This window comes from Pomacea canaliculata, linkage group LG3 (assembly GCF_003073045.1).
Source record: "Pomacea canaliculata isolate SZHN2017 linkage group LG3, ASM307304v1, whole genome shotgun sequence".
NCBI lineage: Eukaryota > Metazoa > Mollusca > Gastropoda > Architaenioglossa > Ampullariidae > Pomacea > Pomacea canaliculata.
In genome coordinates this window covers 12,047,636-12,067,915 of record NC_037592.1, presented here as the reverse complement: position 1 = coordinate 12,067,915, position 20,280 = coordinate 12,047,636, and the positions used below count along the sequence as shown (strand labels likewise).

The 20,280-nt window shown below is 41.4% G+C and overlaps 1 protein-coding gene across 9 annotated transcripts in view; it reads right to left on the bottom strand.

The window, feature by feature from the left end:
- Nucleotides 1-560: 560 nt before the first annotated feature.
- The window catches only part of LOC112560768, a 66,627-nt gene continuing 46,907 nt past the window's right edge, over nucleotides 561-20,280 (bottom strand). For 8 of the 9 annotated variants that reach the window (XM_025232822.1, XM_025232819.1, XM_025232827.1 and 5 more), the window contains 2 exons: nucleotides 14,280-15,804; nucleotides 561-12,146 (listed from right to left, as the gene is read on the bottom strand). In XM_025232822.1, the coding sequence (XP_025088607.1) occupies nucleotides 11,074-12,146; nucleotides 14,280-15,759 (2,553 nt within the window). In that variant the 5' untranslated portion in view covers nucleotides 15,760-15,804 and the 3' untranslated portion in view covers nucleotides 561-11,073. Of the gene's footprint in view, nucleotides 12,147-14,279; nucleotides 15,805-17,096; nucleotides 17,406-20,280 lie in introns of those variants that run through there. The other variant, XM_025232826.1, reaches the window with a different exon arrangement.

Below are 20,280 nucleotides of genomic sequence, written 5' to 3'. Positions count from 1 at the left end.
CACTGAAATAGTCAACTTGTCCGTAATTTGACTAAACAATGCTTTAAATTTTGTTCAAAGTACATTTCTGAAATATGCATTTGTTTTTTATTTGTTGGTTTTTTTTTTGGGGGGGGGGGGTCTTCAAAGGTATAAAAAGACTTTTATTTTACTGTTACTATATTCTAAAAGACGAAAAGATTGCCCGATCAACGTCTAACAAAGAACAACCAAAGACTAGAGTGACGTGACATCACTTCAAACCGCTTCAGCTATCACAGATATATACTTGATTAACCGAGGAACATCTTTTGGTAACACATTTTGGAATATACAAAGCTTTTGTGAGAAGAGCGCTGTACTAGAATGCTTTATAATTCTAACGACACCGTTGACTTCTACCCAACTGATGTAACCGTGATCCAGATAGTTCAGGATGAAGTTCTTTAACTTGTATACTTGAAAGAACTTGTCTACAGTATTTAGTAAATGGAGTATTTGTTTGTTTGTTTGGATTTGCCAAATCAAATATGTTAAAATTCACCACATTTCATTCAGTCTATTGAAACACCAACACAATAGTCATTTCAAGATTTGCTTTTTATTTTACTATAGGTCTACAAACAGCTAGATGGGTACGGAAATGCGCACCTCTACACACACACAAACAATAGAGATACTCAACGACATGGGACATCAAAGCACAACTAATATGTAGGCAGCCAAGGCCGGAAGTCACAATATATGATATGTACACTATTTCTGCCAACCTCTTCTACACAAAAACTTAATCATAACTTTACAGAAAGTCAAACAAAAATAGTTTAACATTAAATACAAATCAACTTCACCAATAATTACAAGAAAAGAAAACAGTCGTTAAAAATACCCTTTTAATTTTTTTGGTGCTAAATATGATCTTGAAAATGGTGGGATTTGCATTGTTTGGATTTACAAACATTTAGTAAAATGAAGACAAATAAGTAGGTCTGAAGTGGCAGCAACACCAGAAAAGGAAACACTAATATTTTTAGGTGGTTTTGTTTTGTTTAGACACACTCCTCCTTTAAAATATAAGTAGGGTATTTGAGTTTTGCTTCTCAAACAATGGAATCTTGCACGCACACATGGACATGCTTCCTCGCACACATGCAAAACCACACACACAGCATTTGTAAAAGGTTTGAATTTGTCACCGGAAGACCTGCACCTACTAGGCCAATGATTAGTTTGTTCTCTGAAATGGTCAAATCTGGATATCCTGTCACACAAAAGTGTCTTTAGGTCATACACAAGAATGTGCCATTAAAAGATCTTGAACTAGGGTGTAGCTTCGGTGTGGAATGGTTGTGTATAACTTGCTTAATGACCAGGCACAATTAAGCAGTTGTATAAAAATGACTTACAAAAATAAAGCAAAAAAAAAAAAGAATCCCCTAAATTACATATTTTTGCGCAAAAAAATGGGTGATAAACCACTTAGTGGACTCTTTCTATGACAGTTAAACATTTTTTTCTCTGTAAATGCAAGGAAAAAATACAATTGCTATAATGAAAACCCTAAGGTATACACATCTGGATATGAATGGTGAGAAACCTTTGAAAGGAAGCTGCAAGTGATGCCCTTTACTAATGAAAGTTTACCGGATCACCACCTCTAGACACAGACAATATTGTTAAAGGCTCCAGAAAGAGAAGGATTTGATCCAGCTCTGCTGCTAACAACCAGACATGGCTTTGATCAGATGTGACAGGCAAATATGTTACCAAGATTTCCCCCATACCGTGTGTGACAAGCACAAATTGATAGAATACAAAATAAATAACAAATAACAATAAAAGCATGAGTGCTGTTCACACATGGCTGCAAGCTTTTCAAGCAAAATTCTGTCATGGAGAAACCCCTGCATGCTTCATGCATGAGTTAAACAACACTGGGGAAAGAGGGAGCCATGATATGTGCTCAGGAAAGTATGCTTTAAAAAAATAATGGTGGCAAAAACCTTACGAAGGTTGCATGGACAATACATGCACACACTTATCATACCACAAGGCAAACACACGGTGAGAAACATCAGGACTAAATAATCACTGTGCATCTCTTCTGCATCAATCAAGTGCTGTCATAAACAGGTAAAAACGTGTTAACCAACTCATGGCAAAACAATCTGCTTCTGTTTGTAGCTCTGGGTGGGGGTAGGGTGTGACACACTTTATATTGACTTCCTTCATTGCAGACTGCGATTATCGAGCAGGTTCCAGAAAAAAAGATGATGAAATGTGTTTTCCTTCCTGATTATTAATAGAACCTTATGATTTCCTTTTATGGCTGACAGAAAAAAAACCAGAACATATTTTTTCATAATAGAAAACATACAGCTGGAAACATAGCTCATACAGCTGTTTCACCAGAGTGAAACCCTGTCTTTTTATGGCTGACTTAGAACTATTTCTTGCCTTTTTTTGTGACACCAGACTCACAATACAACAGGATGCAGAATGACATTTATATGACAACCATGTAATGAGAATTAACTCTGCTATTAAATGTCTTTGGTAAAAGCTATGGTGGGCGATGGGTCATTCATTAGTTGCAAGAATTTTAGCATAAATACAACAGCAGTCTGACACCATTTTACTAAGTCTGAATATCTTTTCTGACTATACTTCATTTGTTTGGACAAAAAGCAGTTTCAACACCTCTCCTATATCTATAACCAACCCCAAACAGATGCAGCTTAGGAATGGTATGGTTATCAGTTCCCCTTAAAGAAGCTGAGAAGTGGAACTGTGCACACTGCCACCCTATCCACACCCCCATTTTTAGCAAACAGCAGAGAACAAAATATTATTTGGTTTCAGCTCCCTGGATTTTTTTTATTCAACTTCGCAGTGAAACATTTCAACAATAAATCAGAATGCTTTTAGTGGTTTGCATAGATCATGGAAGGTTTGTGATTTGAATATACTAATATCTGATATTTGGAAAGTTTCTGACCTGAATAAAACCTAAAGTTGACAGTCTGTATACACTTAATCAGCAAAGGTCGCTCTCTATTTTGAAATGTATGGCTTGGAAAAGTTCTAATGCTGTCTGAACAGTTGCCTCAGTTTTAATCAAGCTAGATAGACTGTAATGGCATAAAACGTTTACTTTGATTTTGTTTCAGGGTTTTTGCTGCTACAAGATGTCAGCAGAATAAGTCCCAAAAAACTCATCTTTTCAGTAAAAGTTCAGCAGTTATTTCTTAATAACAATAATAATTAAAAAAAAAAAAAAACAAGACAGCTTTTTTCAGAAACAAGTTGCTGGAGATAAATCTTCACGATAAAAACATTTATTGCCAGACTAAAACAAACATTCTGTGTCACAGTGAAAATGTATCTAACATAACATGATTCTGGAAGAACTTATCTGCCCTCATAGTGCAAACTCTATACAACTGAATATATCATGTATCTGACATTTATTCTGAGACATGGCTTTTACTCCTGTGTACCCACTGACAACAAAAGTGGATTATTCTGTATCTCTTGTCCATCTCAGCATTAGCAATAACACTCTATACTCTATAGCAACGTTCATGTGTACTTTCAAACCATGGTGGCTACTTCTTTTCTAGACAGCACATTTAATCCCAACCATTCCCCAGATTTCAAACTGCTTTTTCCATTACTGATGACAAGCACATGTCATGAAGTCAGAATAAATAAATCAGTTTTAACTTTAGCTATATAACCTCAGCAGTAAACAAGAACGGAAGCCATCAGCAGACCCAACATTTAAAATACTACAATCCATTTATACAAGGGAAGTTTTGGAGAAATTATGTAGTGCTACTGCTTGCTAACTAGCAATAATAATAATAACTAATAATAAAGCCTTTTCGCCTTGAACTGGGAGGCTAGTGTTCACATATCAAAATATCTGATTACAAGAAAGCCCCTGCCTCAAGTGCATCTAAGAAGTACTGCAGAAAACAGCGTGGTGAAGGAAGAGATGCCAGAGTACTGGTTCCTTCATTCTTGGCTCTATTTTTCATTATTTTGTTGGACATAAACGCGTTCAGTGGTGTCTACTTGTCAACATAAATATATGGCTTTTATGCCTGCAAATAACCAATTCCAGTCTATTTCTAAACAATTAATCTTACTAGATGAAACTCTATGTGTGGCAATTAGTCCCACAGACTAATTCCTCTTGGGTGAGAATGACACAGTTTTGTGTCTAGAAACATGAAAAGTGCTTTTTTCAAAGTTGTGATGATTTGATGGCATCCTTATACAGCATATATTTGAAATAATTGCAAAATACTGTAAATGGTTTTAAGAGCTGACAATAACCTGCTTTGAAAAAAGGACTAGAGGCTAGAATTTAAAAAGACAAAAATCTAAATGAACACACATGGGTCTTTGCACAAATTTATGAATCTCAAAACATGCCACTTTAACAAATAAACAAGTAACAAGAATAAGTGCTACTTCTGAACTTATGTTGGTATTTCAGATAAACAAAATCTCTCTATTTGTATGCCACAAATACTGATTCATTCTCATTAACACACCAATACACACATTAGAGCAGCTTCACATAAACAGGCAAAATAACAGGGTAGTAGGGAAGTGAACAGAATCGAGCAGCAAAGCACTGCTGCATACATGTGTCTCTGTGCATACACTCAATAAAATAAATTGATTAATACCTTGGTCCAAAAGCTGAACCTTCAGGCAAGGATCAAAATGGCAAGGAAGAAAGAAGCACACCCAACAAAACGAGGAAAACAACGTGAGCAAACCAAAATGTGTACTGTTTAAAACAACGCAAAACTTGAACAAGGAATACTTTTTGTTTGGCAGTGACACTACACTTTGACTAATTTTCCACGCTTGAGCCAACAATTCATGAATCAAAGACATTACACAAAATGGCAAAGGCCGGAGACAGGTTACTTAATATTTATAACATTGGTGAATCATTGGTAAAATTTCAAAAAAAGTGGGGACAATTACTTGCAAGTCAAAAATAATATCAGGTTCTTCATATAAAACACAACAAATACTTCTATGCTTTGAAAAGTCTTGAATACAATTATAGAAACAAATGCTTGTGAAAGGCATTCTTATAGATAACAACCCTCTTCCCTTTTACCCGAACTTACCACATTTGATAACATCAAGTCTTCTAGCCTCATGCCTAAAATAAAATAAATGATGCTTAGTTTATAATATATAAAGACACTACAACCAAGCAATTTTTGCTCTGAGAAAAACTGTTTGTTCTACCAATGTGGTAGAATTTTCATGTCTTAGCATACATCAGTAAAACTGATTAAATATTATAGTTAAGTGACAGGAATACGGTTTGAACATTTTAAACATTACAAGTATTTAAATAATTTATATAAGTTCAGGAATACACAAATATAAGAGAACTAAAAATTTTGAAAATGCAGGATCCAATGGCTATTGTTCAAATTATGTTTGATCTTGTACAAACACTTCCAAACTCTTTGCTGCAAAATATGTTGAAATTTTGCATATAATTCAGGTAAAAAGCTGCTAAATAGCTACATACATATGATTGCCTTTCATAATAAAGGCGTTTCCCTATCTGTGAAATCTGGAGACAAACCAAAGCTTAAAGAAGCCAATATTAATAAATATTGCTATTCTGTCAGGCTATAATGAGGCATAGAATACTGAAATGTCTATAAATGGGCATTCTTTTACTATTTTTGTCCACATTGGCAGAGATGTTAAAATGCAAAAGGTATTAAGGTAATAGTAAAGACAAAAGAGTGTGTTCAAATTAAACAATAGTTGGGAATACAATTGGGACTAGCACTGGGAAACCAGGCAGCATCTACAAAACACGAGAAGTCTATAAATGCAAATTAAGATGTAGACTTTGTACACGTACACATGTACAACAATATTTGGCATTGAACTTTTTTTGCACAGGAATCGAATGTGGAACTGGTAGGATATGCTGCTTCTTTGACAAATTCTTTTCTAGATTCTTCTAGAATGATGTGAAGAAAGAACAGTGCATGAAACTATTTTGGCTGACTGTGGTGTGTAATCAGGCAGAAAAAGAGAGGAAGGAAGAGATGAAGTCATAAGAAGGGGACCACACTTTTGTCAAAAAGCACAATCACTGAAGCACATCAGTCAGGTAAAGCAGTGATAGCTGATACCAAAAGATCACTAGAGGATAAAGACATTACATGCATGCCAATATAGCGGAATCCTTGCAACTTTAAAAAGTGCCAACATCTGATAGGTATATAATAAGTACATGCCTGCCACAATAGACATAATCATTTGTATGATACAACATTCACACTGCTTCAGAGATTACAGCAAGTGGGCCACAGAGCCCTAGGCATTGGTCATAAGGTTCAAAGGTCAAGGCTGGACCGACTTTCACAACCTGTTTGAAGACACTGAAAGGTTTGGTATGCTAGCATAGTCAACGTCCATAGTACGTGCACATACCTGCACCTTTGGAGGATGGGTGGGGGGAAACAACTGCCGCTGCAGCTAAAATATTTATACACGTTCATTTATGTTTGCAATAATTATGTGACAATCAGCTGGTGCTGCTTGTGAAGAATCTGTGTAAACAAATAAAAGAATGTTCAATAGACAAAGCTGAGAAATGAAGAAAGATAAATGTCATTTTGCTTTTTTCTCCATTGGGAAGACAAAGTCAATGGATCTACCAACCAATCAAGCAGCATTCACATCATCAAAAATCCCACCGCAGGCATTAAATAAAACTGCTTTCAGGCAGAGCACAATAAATGCCCTGGTCTACAAGTCTAAAATAACTCATGGAACAAGTGTATACAAAAATATATTACATATAATCATTTTTCTTCTTCCTCTGTCTTATTGTCTATCTGTGACAACATCTGAAGCTGCATATCTCAGTCATTCTCCCAAATGAAGTAATGAAATTTGTACATTATGATACTGTAACATTGCAGGCCTCACTTTTGACACAAACGGCATAATAAATGTGATTATTTTATATGTCTTAAGTGAAGGGGATGAGGGAGGCAAAGTGGGAAGAGGATGTGGAGGGGAAAGGTGAGAACAGATGAGCTGATCAATGACAGCACTGTATGCAACACCACAACATCAAGATTTGTGTCATTTTATTGCTACTCTGTTTCCATGGACAGGTCAAAATGAGAAAAAGACACAACCACGTTAAGAGAACATTTTTTTCCTGTACAGGGCATACCTCAACATTCACAGCAATGTCAAAGTTTGGGAGAAATCGGGTGCATAAGGAGGATTCTTTGCTTGACATATCACAATCAAAGAAAGGCAGTTTATCCTGTATGCACACCTCACCTGTACCACCTGTTTAAACTCCTAAAAGCGTAATGAGCTCTTCACACTGTGCACCAGGGTAAACTTGTTTTTCACAGGAGTGGCAGAGAACATAGCTTCCACATGGGACATGTCATGCAAAGAACCCTGAAGCCGATTCAGAGGATGCTGCATGCCTTTTAAAGTAAACAGTAATGCAATTAGATATGAATAGCAAGGGACAGACATGCCAGGCTGGTGTACATACACTGTATTCCATTGGTAATCAGTGCAACTGTGACACAAAATATCTGATACCATATGCACACTATCAAGATTTCTCCACTAATTCAGCTGGTAGACTGGAAATTTCTGCAAATTAAAGCCCTGTTGGAGCACAATTAGCCTTACCTTGATTTGGTAATCCAAATTTAAAAGCATCTTCAGGAGCAATATTTCTTTCTTGTGTGCAGTCTACAACAAGTGAAATGCATTGATGGAAAGATATCAGAAATGGTCTCAGGCACACTAACATTCAAACAGCAGCTGCCATAGGATCTTGCGGGATGAAGTTAGCACCAGATAGGCAAAGGACAAAGCTCACAGAGAAGATTGTGTTTCTCATTATTATCTTCTGAATGGCGTCAGTTTTCTCCAAAGATATAATTTCTCTTTAGGCTCAAGGGTGAGAATAATTCTAGCTTGCCTCAAAGCAGATTAGTACGTGAGAAATTTGCATCCAAAATGCTTGCAATTTTTTTTCCATCGCCAGATAATAAACCAAAGAGTCAACTTTGTGTGCAATAGATTACAAAACAAGAATTAAAATTAAAAAAAAGTATTGCGGACGGCGTGTTCTACTGACAGAAATGGGAATTAAATTTCTCTTTTGAACATTGCAGCATGCTCAGACACATTTAACAATTATTGCTAATGTTTAGATTGCAAATATGATACAGTTTAAAATTTCTTTTCATTATCTGTTCACATCACCTCTAAATCAATGAGGCAGTAAAAATGTTTACACACAATGTTACTCTGCAGGATTTTGAACCAAGAACCTCAGAAGTTCCACAAAAATGAAAACAACCCGAGGAAAAGTGTTCTCTTAGTAGGGAAAGCTGCGAGAATCTATTTTGTTCTCTTTATAAAGGAATGGAAGGAAAAAGCACAGTAAATGAATCATTTAAAAAAAATATGTGCTTCACAAATTGTGAAAAGAAAATCCTCTGAACCAGCAGGGTGTGTGTGTAAATATATATAAATATATTTGTGCATGTGTGCATGTGTGCCTGTGGGGTGTGGGTAAGATAAAGAAGCACCTCATACATCATAAACACAAACATGCACATGCGCACACACACCACTTCAAACTGATAAGTGCTGGCCTGCTAATTTTTCCCTTAATGACCATACACTTCCACAACATTCATGATACTGTACAAAGGCCTGGCTAAAAGTGGGAATTAACCTGCTCACAACCAAAAGGGCACATTCAATTAAATGCCCTGCATTCTCAGAGAGAGCGTATTTATGTACGGTCTGGAATTTTGGAAGGTGTATATTAGCATCTGGTATGGGTTAACATTTGAACATAAATTTTCACATAACTGCTGCAAATATTCTGGAATGGTTGTATAGTTTGGTTCCAAAACAGTCAAATGATATATTTCCTGCAATAAACAGGAAGAAGGAAAGAGACAGAAGACATTGGAAAAAAAGGGGAGAAAAAAACCTAGTGGCAGTACACCCACAATGAGAATCTGTAAATGACCATTAACATTTAAAATAAATACAGCAGATTGGTTTGACTTGCAGGCAAAATCACAAAAGTACTTGCTGAAGTTCACCCATGTTACAATGCTGAAAGAAGCCTAACAGGATGTCATTGTACCATTCATTTTTTTTTCTTTTTTTAGTCCTGAGACTCACTGACATCAGCTCAGCAAAGACTCTGCGGTCACATCACAAACAGCAAAGCAGTCAGCCAAGGCCAAAAACAGATTGAAGAAAGTCCTTTTCTTGCCAAAAGGCAGGAAATAAACTTTCTCTGATGGCCATTTACAACTATGCTTAAAGAAAATGCAGTTTTTAAAAGCAAGCAGATGTTCAAAGGGTTGCTGAGAATAACCTCCCTTAATGTTTGATTAAAATATTACACATTTAATTGTAATTTAACAAAAATCATTTTGGAAATGATTTCTCCAAATGTCTAAATTACATCAAGCAATAACATCATACAAGTCCATGATAATAAAGACCAAAACAATGGATGACACTGCACAGGCATGTTCAATGCATGCAGGACTGAGCCCCATAAAAATATACAAGAATTTCAAAGGGCTCAATACAGGCATCTGAGACTTCAACTCATGACCAGCACAAAAAAACCAAATCAGGGTTAAGTTTCAGCTTGAGTGACATGTATGGGTTTTAACAGCAATGAAACCATCAACGAAAAGTTACAACTGTGGGATCCAGACTAAAGAACTTCACATGCATGCTCTGGTGCTCTACTCCAACAAGTGTAAAGCCAGGATCACCATTGTTCACTGCATCTGATTTACTCAGGAATGTATACAGCAACTCCTAGTCACTTGCAAAGAAGTAGCTCTTGTGTTTCCAAGATTTTTTTCCCCTTCTTGTCTCACAAGAAATGCTCCAAAAGCTAACAAATACTGCATACAAGTTCTCTTATCTCAACAAATCAAGTCTGAACTTCAGACCTGGCCAGCAGTACACCCTTCAAACAAATGTAAATAAATTTGTGTGTGTGTGTGTGTGTTTGTTTCAATGAAAAAAATAACACAACAAAAGGAGAAAAGGAAAAAAACTTGTAGGAAGTTTTGGAAGGAAATGGGATAAGAAGAAATAAATGAAAGGTTATGCAATATTAAGTACGATATGTGGTTACAGCTAACAGGCAGTGCTTACAGATTTATTGCACTTCTGTGGAACCATATGGCATTTTGGAACACATAGATTCAAGATCCCCCGGTACGGACTCATCATCATTCATGACATGAGGTCACAATGGATTGGGGTGGGAAATGTAAAAGCACCCTGAACACAAATGGGAAGAGATTCTCACCAACTTTCTGAATATTGTACTTAATCTCAGCCAGCATACCTCATTTGGTCATTACTGCCTACTACTACAACAACAACAACAAGAAAATAATAAAACAAAACCAGACATTGCTTGGACCTGCTGCTTTGTTACAGAATTTCAAAATATAGATCCAATGTCAACATGTTGTAAAATTAAAGCCAGGGTCAAGTGTGTCTTTCATTATGAACATCATCATGAAGAAGTTCTCCGTAAAGAAAGGAATGTCATCATAGTCGTCAACTTGAGATGCTGCAGATATGATTCTTTTCTCTCAAATGTTGTTGAACAAGTCACCAAACAGTCAAGATGTGACCAAGTGGGGAGAATGTGTGAACACTATTCTTTTCAGCAGCATGGAATGTTGGTTTAGTCAGGACCACCTGCCCCTCAATGCTATCATAGTAAGAAGCTGGTGCCCAACGACTACAGCAGTCGTCTGCAGCAGTTACTTCTCTTATCAGCAGCATCATTTGCTTCAACAACAAGAAACTGCAACTGTCATGCTATACCATGCTGGCAAGAAACATATATAAATAAAAAAAAAAACAAGAACAAGGGAAAGCATTGCATGGTAAACCAGCCAAAATAAAAGCAGACCTTCCCAGGAAATAAAATAAAAAAATGTTTGGAGCTTCAATCCACCAACAGCAGCTTCTGGCCTAAAGAAGCATGTCGTCGTCATGAGTGTTGCTCTCGATGACATCCTGAAGCAGCTCATCAACAGAGTCACTATCCGCACTTATTCCCTTCTCTTCAAAATTTAGGTTTGGGACCAGTATGCTCAGCATGCGAACCACATTGAACCGCAGCAGCTTCAGCTTGTTTGCGTGCCCGCAGTTGCGACAGGTAGAGTGTTCCAGGTTGTCTTCGCACGACCCTCTTTGTAAGCTCATATCTTGAGCTTTTTTGCTGAGGTCAATGGCGCCACAGTCTGGGGTGCTTGATGCCTTGCTGTTATTGTTGTTGGCATTACTGTTGTTATTATTATTGTTGTTGTTGTTATTGTTGGGACTTGAATGCAAATTCCCTGAGGGTGACAGAGAACTACCCATACTGGACATTGGCAAAAATCCAGAGACTGAGGTCGGGGTGATTTGACCTGCGCTCAAGTTTAGCCCCATCTCACCTCTGTTGTTGTTGTTATTGCTGTTGCCACTGCTTGTTGGAGAGATGGCACTATGTCCATTAGACAGATGTCCACCAGGACTTGGCAAGGGGATCATGGCAGGAGTTGGTGTAGCTGGGAGATCTCCATACGGCATACTAGCCCCAAAATAATGTCCATTAAAAGGAAACTGCGGACTGTGCTTTGAGAAGACTCCATGAGGGCCTGTCGATATGGCAGCATTCGGAGACATAAGTGGAGAGGCAAGGGATGGTGGTGGACCTGGGTGTGGAAGTTGATGCTGTGGATGGGCAGGAAGAAGAGGAGGGGGGTGAGGCATGTCACTGCTGCTGGCACTCTTGGCCAGCTCAATAGCTTTAGCCACCAGCTCCATGTTACTCTGCTGCAGGCTGGGCATGCCTGGAGGGGGTGGAAGTTTGAAAATGTTGCTTTCTGCAGAAGAGACCACCTGTGTGGTCATATAGCCCATGCCCCGAGGAGAGCGGTTTCGCTTTTCTTTAATGTAGTAGGACATAATACCATCATGCTTGTTAATGATGTGGGACTTGAGACTGTGGCTTTGGCTGTACTGAACCCCACAAGCACCACAAATATAGGGTCTCTCCCCTGTAACAATGTGCAAAAATTATTTGATCAGTTCTGAGACTAGTGATATTTTCAAATTTATTGTTATAACTTAATGTCACTTTAAAATCATCAGCTCACCCTAGGCCAGCGGTTCTCAACCTTTTACTTGTGACGCCCCCCTGACGAACAAAGGTACGTCCACGCGCCCCCTTAGCCAGCAATGTAAGCTAATTTCACTAATACCGGTATAAGAAACTTTAAAAAAATGACCACCTTCAGGTTGAGAACCGCTGCCCTAGGCTATCTTTGCATTATAAAAAATAGCCGATACATCAACATTTCATATTCAATATGTAAAACAGAAATTGAGGAATATTTAGATCTAGTCAAGCTTAAAAACAGTGATTTAAAAAATGGTCTGCATTCCCAAGAAAACTCATATTCCAAAAGCCTGGAAGGCAAGGTTAATGATAATTACAATAAACAAATAATTGCAAGCAAAACAATCATATGAACTGTTGTTGGTATCTGGGACTTGAAAGCACCATGCATAAAGCCCTCGAAGTGAAGACCAAGTTAATTTTGTTTATTGATATCAAATGCTCAGCATAAAAGGAGTGTGAAATTGTGTCGACAAAGACTAACCCTGGTTCCTCTCATGTTCACCTAGCAAATAATTCTGGTTATACAAATGCTCAGCACAAAAGGAGTAGGAAATTGCATAGACAGAGACTAATTCTGGTCTCTCTCATTCGCACTGTGCACACGCTGAATGCTATAAAGTGCTAAGCATGTGAAAATGAATCTGATCACTGTACTGTAGTAAAAGGAATAGCACAACAGTAAAAGAACTTGCACTCATGTGCACTTTGAAATGCCCTTTTCTTGTGATATTCTGGCCACATTAAATAATAATAAAAATAATTGCAAACCTAGTAAGAAAAAGAACAAAAAGCTCTGAATAAGCATATAGTTATACATCATAGCTGAGACTTGCCCATACACATAAACTAACCCCACCCCTCCCCCCGCAAAACCTATCTTTTGTTTTAAATATTATACAAATACCTGATGCTAAACATGCACACAAAAGTGTCAGCTTAAGTGCTATGTCAAAGCAGCATATTTGCAAGTCTATTTCACAATGAGACACATCTATGTTTCTCAGCTGATTCCTCTTTTATAAAAACACTGCTCAGATGTCTTAATTCTAGTCAAACTGGATTTTGCCTTGACAGTCCTTTTTCATCCTCTTCTTTTATTGTTATGTCTTCTGCTTGATAGGCTAAAAGATGCTAAGCAGTATCACACTATTTCTGCCATGATCATTCAGGATTATGAAAAAGAGATGTCATAAACATGTCCTACTCTATCTATCCGATGTTTCTTTTGTTTATATTCTGATATTCTCACATGACACTGCATGCATAACATAAGAAGGATTTCACTTTATAAGACAAGAAAAAGAGCCATGCTCCTTTACAACTTAGTTATTGCCTAGAATATAGCATCTCATGCACCAGTTAATCTGTGTCTGCAGTTAACATGTTAATCAAGCTAAAGAAAAGAAAAACATCATAAAGATCCATTACTTCATCGAGGAAATATCTGCATGTTCAAAAATACTCTACATAAAGTAGGATCTGCTTCACAATTTGTTAAAAATTCATATTTTTGTATGCATATAGGGTTTATAAGGGTCTGAGACAACGCCTCTAATGCACCACTTAAACCTGCAGGTGATGATGTGGACAGATTTGCAATGCTTGTAAGGGAGACCAAGAGCACAAGCAGAAATGATTAGACATGGAGAACTACAATGAGGATGTAGACATTTTATGCTCTTTTATAGTCTTTGATGATGTTTTATGTAAAGTGATTTTCTAATGTTACTCTTGGCAGAAACAACAATTTCATGAAAGGATAAAGAAAAATGCATTGCATTGTTATTTTGGATCATGATCAATGAGACAAAGGAATGAAAATAACATAAAATGAATGTGAAAATGGCGGCAACTTTTTTTCAATTGTTTTTAAACTTATGTAGAAAACACCTGCTGCCTCATGCTTTTGCTCACTTCATGGACTAATGGTTCTGTCGTATTAAATAAAAAGCATTTCAAGCGAATTCAGTCAATGTTCTTCGCAAAATGGATTATAAAAAATTCTTACCTGTGTGAATTCTGAGGTGCACATAGAGATTGCTCTGATGTTTGGTGGTGTAGGGGCAATGTGTGCACTTGAAGTACATGTCCCCGTTCTCTCGTTTTGGCCGCTGGGATCCTTTCCCTTGGTGCGTGTTCTCAATGTGGTTCTCCAGGTTCTTCTGACGGCGAAAGGTACGTTCACAGTAGCTGCACTTAAGATAGTCCTTGTCCACTTCAGGCATCATCTTGCTGTCAAAGGGCAGGAATTTTCGCCCCAGGCCATGATGGTCCAGCATGCCTGCAGGGGAAAAGGGGAACATATGGGGAAGACCCCCAGGAAAGCCCCAGCCATTCATCTTGGAGGTTGAATAATGATGTGGGGAGTAAGCTGTCTCGCTGATGTTAGAGGACATAGGTAGTGAACAGTGAAGCCCACCACCCAGTGATGGGGTCAGGTGAGGTGGCATGCCTGGTTTTGGAAGCCCATCCAGCACACCCTTCCTCTCCAAATCCTCACCAAGGTTGCTTGGATTCCTAGATGTCCCTTCCTGGGTCAGTGAAGAATGGTGCATTTTTGGTTCATGAAGAAGTTCGGGACTGCCACTTAGACTTCTGCTATCATCATGACTCTTGTTGATGTGTAGGAAGTTCTCTGGTTCATGGGAGCTGTTATCCTCCATGATCTCCTCCTCCTCCTCCATGTCCTCACAGTCCCTGTAGTGGCCTTGCATGCTGCGTTTAATGACGGACTCAGCACACGTCTGCGGACTGAAGTAGCGAGGCATCTCCAAGGGTGCTCCATCCACCTCATCTTCTGGCAGCTGACCCTCATCCAGGGGAATCAAATCCTCTTGATCCATCTCTTCATCAGTATCATACATGTTCTCTGGTGGCTCTACTGTCCTCATCCTGCGAACAATATCTTCCAAAGTCTGTTTCCGCCGGGACGGCCGCCTGTCTGTGCCTTCAGAAGCATGGTTGGATGGTGGTGTGTAGCATTCGTTGATGCTCCTCTGGCTTTCTTCTCCCTCACTAATCACAGAAGATCTTTCTTTGGGACTCAGCTGTGGAGGAACAGGTGATGGTGAACCATCCCCATTAAGTCCTTTTGCATTCATCACATGACGTGTGAACATGTCAAAACTGTCTCTTACATCCCCACCAACAGGACCATTAGCATTCCACGAGGTGCGACTGTCTATGGGCTCTTTTGGCAGTGTTTCAGGCAGACTTCCATCTGTCTGAAAATCCTCCGGGATAAACTCCTTTTGAGTCATGTCTGTGTTGGGCACAGTCTCCCCTTGCTGAGGAGAATCTGGAGGCGTGGAAACAGACGAGTGCAGAGAAGCCTCGATGATCATGGTGCTAGTGGGGGAAGGTGTGGCAGGAATCCTCACAGGCAGAGACAGTGGAGAGTGTAGGGAAGGGGGTGGCTGGTGACTGGGCAGGCTGGACAGACGCTGGGTTGGGGACAAGCAACTAAGAGGCTGGTGCACTTCCATCATCGTGAACAGCTTAAGTGTGAAGTGCAGTCACTCCTCACCATCTTTCTGCAAAAACATAGATGAATGTCATCACACAAGATGGGGCATGCACATGCACTTGTTATGCACATGGAAAGAAGTCAAACAAACAGAAAAATGTTATGTGTGAGAACTACAATTTCTTGAAACAACTTCTAAAAAAGTAAGATTTTAATTTTTAAAATATCTTTAGTAATGGATAATATTTTGTTACTAATTTGCCAACTGTGGCAGTTACTACACATGGCAATGACTGTGCCAGAAGCCTCAGTCATTAAAAATGATGCTCACGTGGTCAAGTGGTCTAGTAAGTATAATCACCAACCTCCAAATGCATATTCTGCAAGTATGTACTAAAAGAAAACGCTCCATCCCATCAGTCCCAAAAGCAAACTATAATGGGCTATCAATCTTTTGATCTATCCAGCAGACCAACACTGGATTGCGGCCCCTAGAACAGACGGTTTTGCTTACAGTTAACGGTAATCTGCAGGTCCTTGACATGGTATCCAGCGGACAAAAAAACAAACAAACCAATGAATAAAGGAAATAATAAAATGTTTTCTTTACTATTCTGCGCTTTTCTTTGATCACCAAAAATGTAATACTACGATTTCTGAAGAATTTTTTTTTTTTTGATGACCCGTCGGATGCACGATGGTCTTAACAACGGAAGTACTCTGCGGTTAACATTAAAAGGAAAATGGATATGAAGATGGAGAGAGGTCCAGAATTGTATCTCGGCAACTGTCGCCATCAAACGCTGGATGCCAACCTTGGTGTGTGACTTGAGCCCCAGTTGTCTCCCGTCTCCTGCCCCGCGTACTGGACTGAGAAGCGAACAGATGGCGCTGACGGCCGCGGCGTTTCTCCACCGCTTCAATGACTATTTCATCAAAATATATTACAGGTTGGCCTGCGCGATCATCAGCGCCAAGCAAGCATGCCTTTGTTCGCTTTCCGAGTGAGCCGGGCACCACCACAAGCGGCAACACCAACCGGACGGACTGCCCCACCCCACCCCGCCTCTCCCCATTCTGCCACAGATACGTTCTCATGGGTCCGGGTGTCCTTTCTGCCCTTGCAATTTCCCTATTCGTCCATATAAACCTTTTGAATCCTACTTTTCTATCCTCTTCCAAAGATATGAACACAGAACACGTGGCTTAAATAACTTTTTTCCCGAACAGGGTAAACAAAACCAGGTGTTATTCAACCTTCCTCCGGTTGTCATCAACAGCCACCCATCCACGGAACGTTAACAACGGTTGGTCACAAGAGCGCAAGCGCACTCGCACACCTCTGCGGTAGTAACTAACCTCCAGGGTCGCCAGGGGGCTTGGCACCATCGTTTACGTGGCCCGGGCTCCCGCTCTCTCACGTAGCCTGCTGCTTACAAGAACAAAGATGCTGTCTCTCCTTGGGCCACCCGCTCTCTATCTCCTTGCTGCTTAATTACGCGCACAGAGGAAAGAGGGGATGACGATGATGGGCAGCCGATGTATTGGCGGTCTACGGGCAGTCATCACCACACACGCTCTTTCTTTCGCTGTCCCCAGTGCATGCTGCGCCAGCATCAGCAGCCTTGACGGTACGTTGTCAGTACGGAAACCATTTGTCTCCTGCCGCTAAAGATACGGCCCGCGGTGGCACAAACACCAACGTCCCAGGAAAGCAAGAAGAGGTAAGGAAGGGGGTGGGGGAGAAAGGGGACAAGGGGGCGGGGAAAAGATAGAGAGGGCTGAGAGAACTACAGGTCGCTATTGTGTATTCAGCAAACAGTCGACATCTGTCAGGCTGTAGCCCAGCTAGTAGGCAAGCGCAAAAGGGGAAGGGCAAGAGAGAGACAAGTGAACGGAGGGGGAGGTGGTGGGATGGGAGGCATTACAACTAAGTGGTTATGAACTTCAGAGGGTTAAGAAGAAAGGAGGAGAGAGAAGGGGGTGGGGTGGTATGTTGTCACTAGAAACGTCGGATGCTGCTGGTGCAGGAGAAGGATGGGGGAGGGGGACAATGACAGGGGTGGGGACAGGAGAAAGATGACGCAGGGATGCGCGCGCTGTCTCAGCGCACCCCTCCCCCTCTTTACTCCCTACCCACATCTACCGGTGACGCGTCGCCCGCCCCTTTCCTCCGCAAGTCGCCGGCAGTCGCCCAGCGGCCAGCATCCCCCCGGGGAAGGCACACACGCAGTCCCCACTGAACGCACCAGGACGGGGAAACGGGCACTGTCGTTAGTAATAACACCCGTGACGTGGCCTCGCGACGGTACCCTCCACCGGGTGTGGGGGTCGGGGTATCGTAATGCATTGATGCCGTCTGCTTCCAGCCATGAGTGGTGCCGTCAAAGATTAATAACTTTATGTGGCGCAAAATCTCTGTATAGGGGTAGGCTTTCGGCGTTTTGCGCAATTTCAGGGTATAAAATAAAGTTTCCTGTTAAATGAAGAAATTGGACACAAATATAAGGTCAAAGAATTGAGCGGTTTATGACCGAAAGGTGTCTTGTTTCCGCACACAAACTTATAAAGGTATCCAAGGTTTTGCGCCCGCGGTGCCAAATTTGACCGGCCGTAAGGAGGGTCATCCACCTCGACCAAAGAAAGGCCACGAAGGGTCATGGACAATGAAAGGCAACTCTAGCTGCACTACCGGGTTGGTGGTAGAAGGGTGGAGTAAATCTCGGGCTTTCTTGGTTTTCCCTGCGGCCCCTGTCGCACAGAAAGAGGGATGGATGGGTGCTGCGAGTGCACACGAGAGGGTGGGGTGGGGGAGAGCGCGCGGCTCTGCCACGAGAGGACGAGGTCATCACTGCACTGGAACTGTTCTGATTCAGCGCTCGGCAGTGGCAACGTCTTCCGTGCGACGACGATGACGACAGAGCAGGCGGAGGGACTGCTGTGGTCCGTCGCACAGCTGTTGCAGCACCTCCGGCTCTCCCCCCCTGTGTGGTCAAAGACGAAAGGAGCCGGCGTTCATGGGATGGAAAAGTGTGCGTGCGTGCGTGTGAGTGTGTGTGCTCGCCTTCCTCTTTCGTGTCTCCCCCTCCCTTCTTTTCTCCCTACCCGGCTACCTCCACAGCGACTCAACCACTTGTTTTCTTTAGTACCTTGTCTATCTCCTTATAATTTCGACCCCTCCCCCTCGCTCTTACTCTACCCCACTTGCAGGCGCTCTTCAAGGATCTGGGCACAATTACAGGAACAATCAATAGCGTCAGTTATAGATTTCCTCCAGCGCTGTCGCTGTTTCTAGCGGCAAGCGGGCCCGCCATATCAGCGCCTGGCTACGTCACAGTTCCGACATGCGCGCTGGCCCCCCTCGCCTCCCCATTCCCCTTCCCCTCCCCTCCTCTCCGCCTGTTCTCTGCCTTGGGTTGACCGTTGCCAGCCCCCATCTCCTTCTGTCATTGGCGTGCGATAGGGAGGAAAAGTGGTGTGCGCGAAAGGCCGAGGTGGGAGGTGTGGGAGGCTGGGGTGTAGAGACACGTTATTACCAATGCAAGAGGGTCTATTTGAACGTCGTGGGAAGAAGGGAGGGGGGTAGGCAACACTATGCAGATCGTGAAGTCTGCGATTGGCTTTCCTCTCACCAACCTGCCGCCACGCTGTTAAATGCCCAATGTCTCTGGCATGGAGGGCGAACCGCCGTGCCTTGTATCCTAGACAAAGTCGTACGTCACTCTCTACTGTCGCTCAGGGACTCGCTGGCTGACCCCGACATTCCCTTGTTCCTTGGGCTCCTCTCAACACCCTGTCTCGAGGGCCTTCATAACCAGCGGCATATGGCCGCACAGGAGAAACTGTTGACAATGTTTAATTATAACCATACAAATTTGCTTTCGTCACATACTCAACACAGTCCGATTGCAGGCCCTTTACAAGAAAGACGTCTAAACACTTTATTCCGACGGAAGTGAGCCGGGGGGAGAGAGAGAAAAAACTTAGTTCCGGCGAAATAAATTGAAATTAAACTCCAAGATGATAAAAAGCATGAGGTGTTTAAGTTTACTAACGGAGATACCGGACTCAGGCTTGTTTTTTTTTTTTTCAATGGTTTTCGGGGTTACGGCCTAATCAGATCCACTTCTTAGGTAATGATCGAATCCCATTTTCTATTGCGCGACCCTCACGGGACACAAAGGTAAAAGTGTCCCCTACTAGAGACCACACTTTTCTCGGGCCAGTTTGTTTTTGTTTTTTATTTGTGTGAGGGCGGCGCCCATCTTCTATCCCCCCCCCCCCTCGAAGCTTTACCTTTCTCAAACCTTTGAGGAGTCGAGTACCCCATTACCGACAGCAAGGGTTGACTGGGTTCGCTGCGACACACGGGTATAGAACCGGTGCGCCTCGGCTTTGGGACGCCGGTATTCTAACTACTCGGCAATCCGTTTCCGCACGGGCCACAAACGCTCGCCTCCAAGACATCGGCCACAAGCTAGCTTAGCCCTGGGCAAGTCCCGCCCCACGTCACTTCCAACGGTCCTCTTCTTCCCTACCTCTC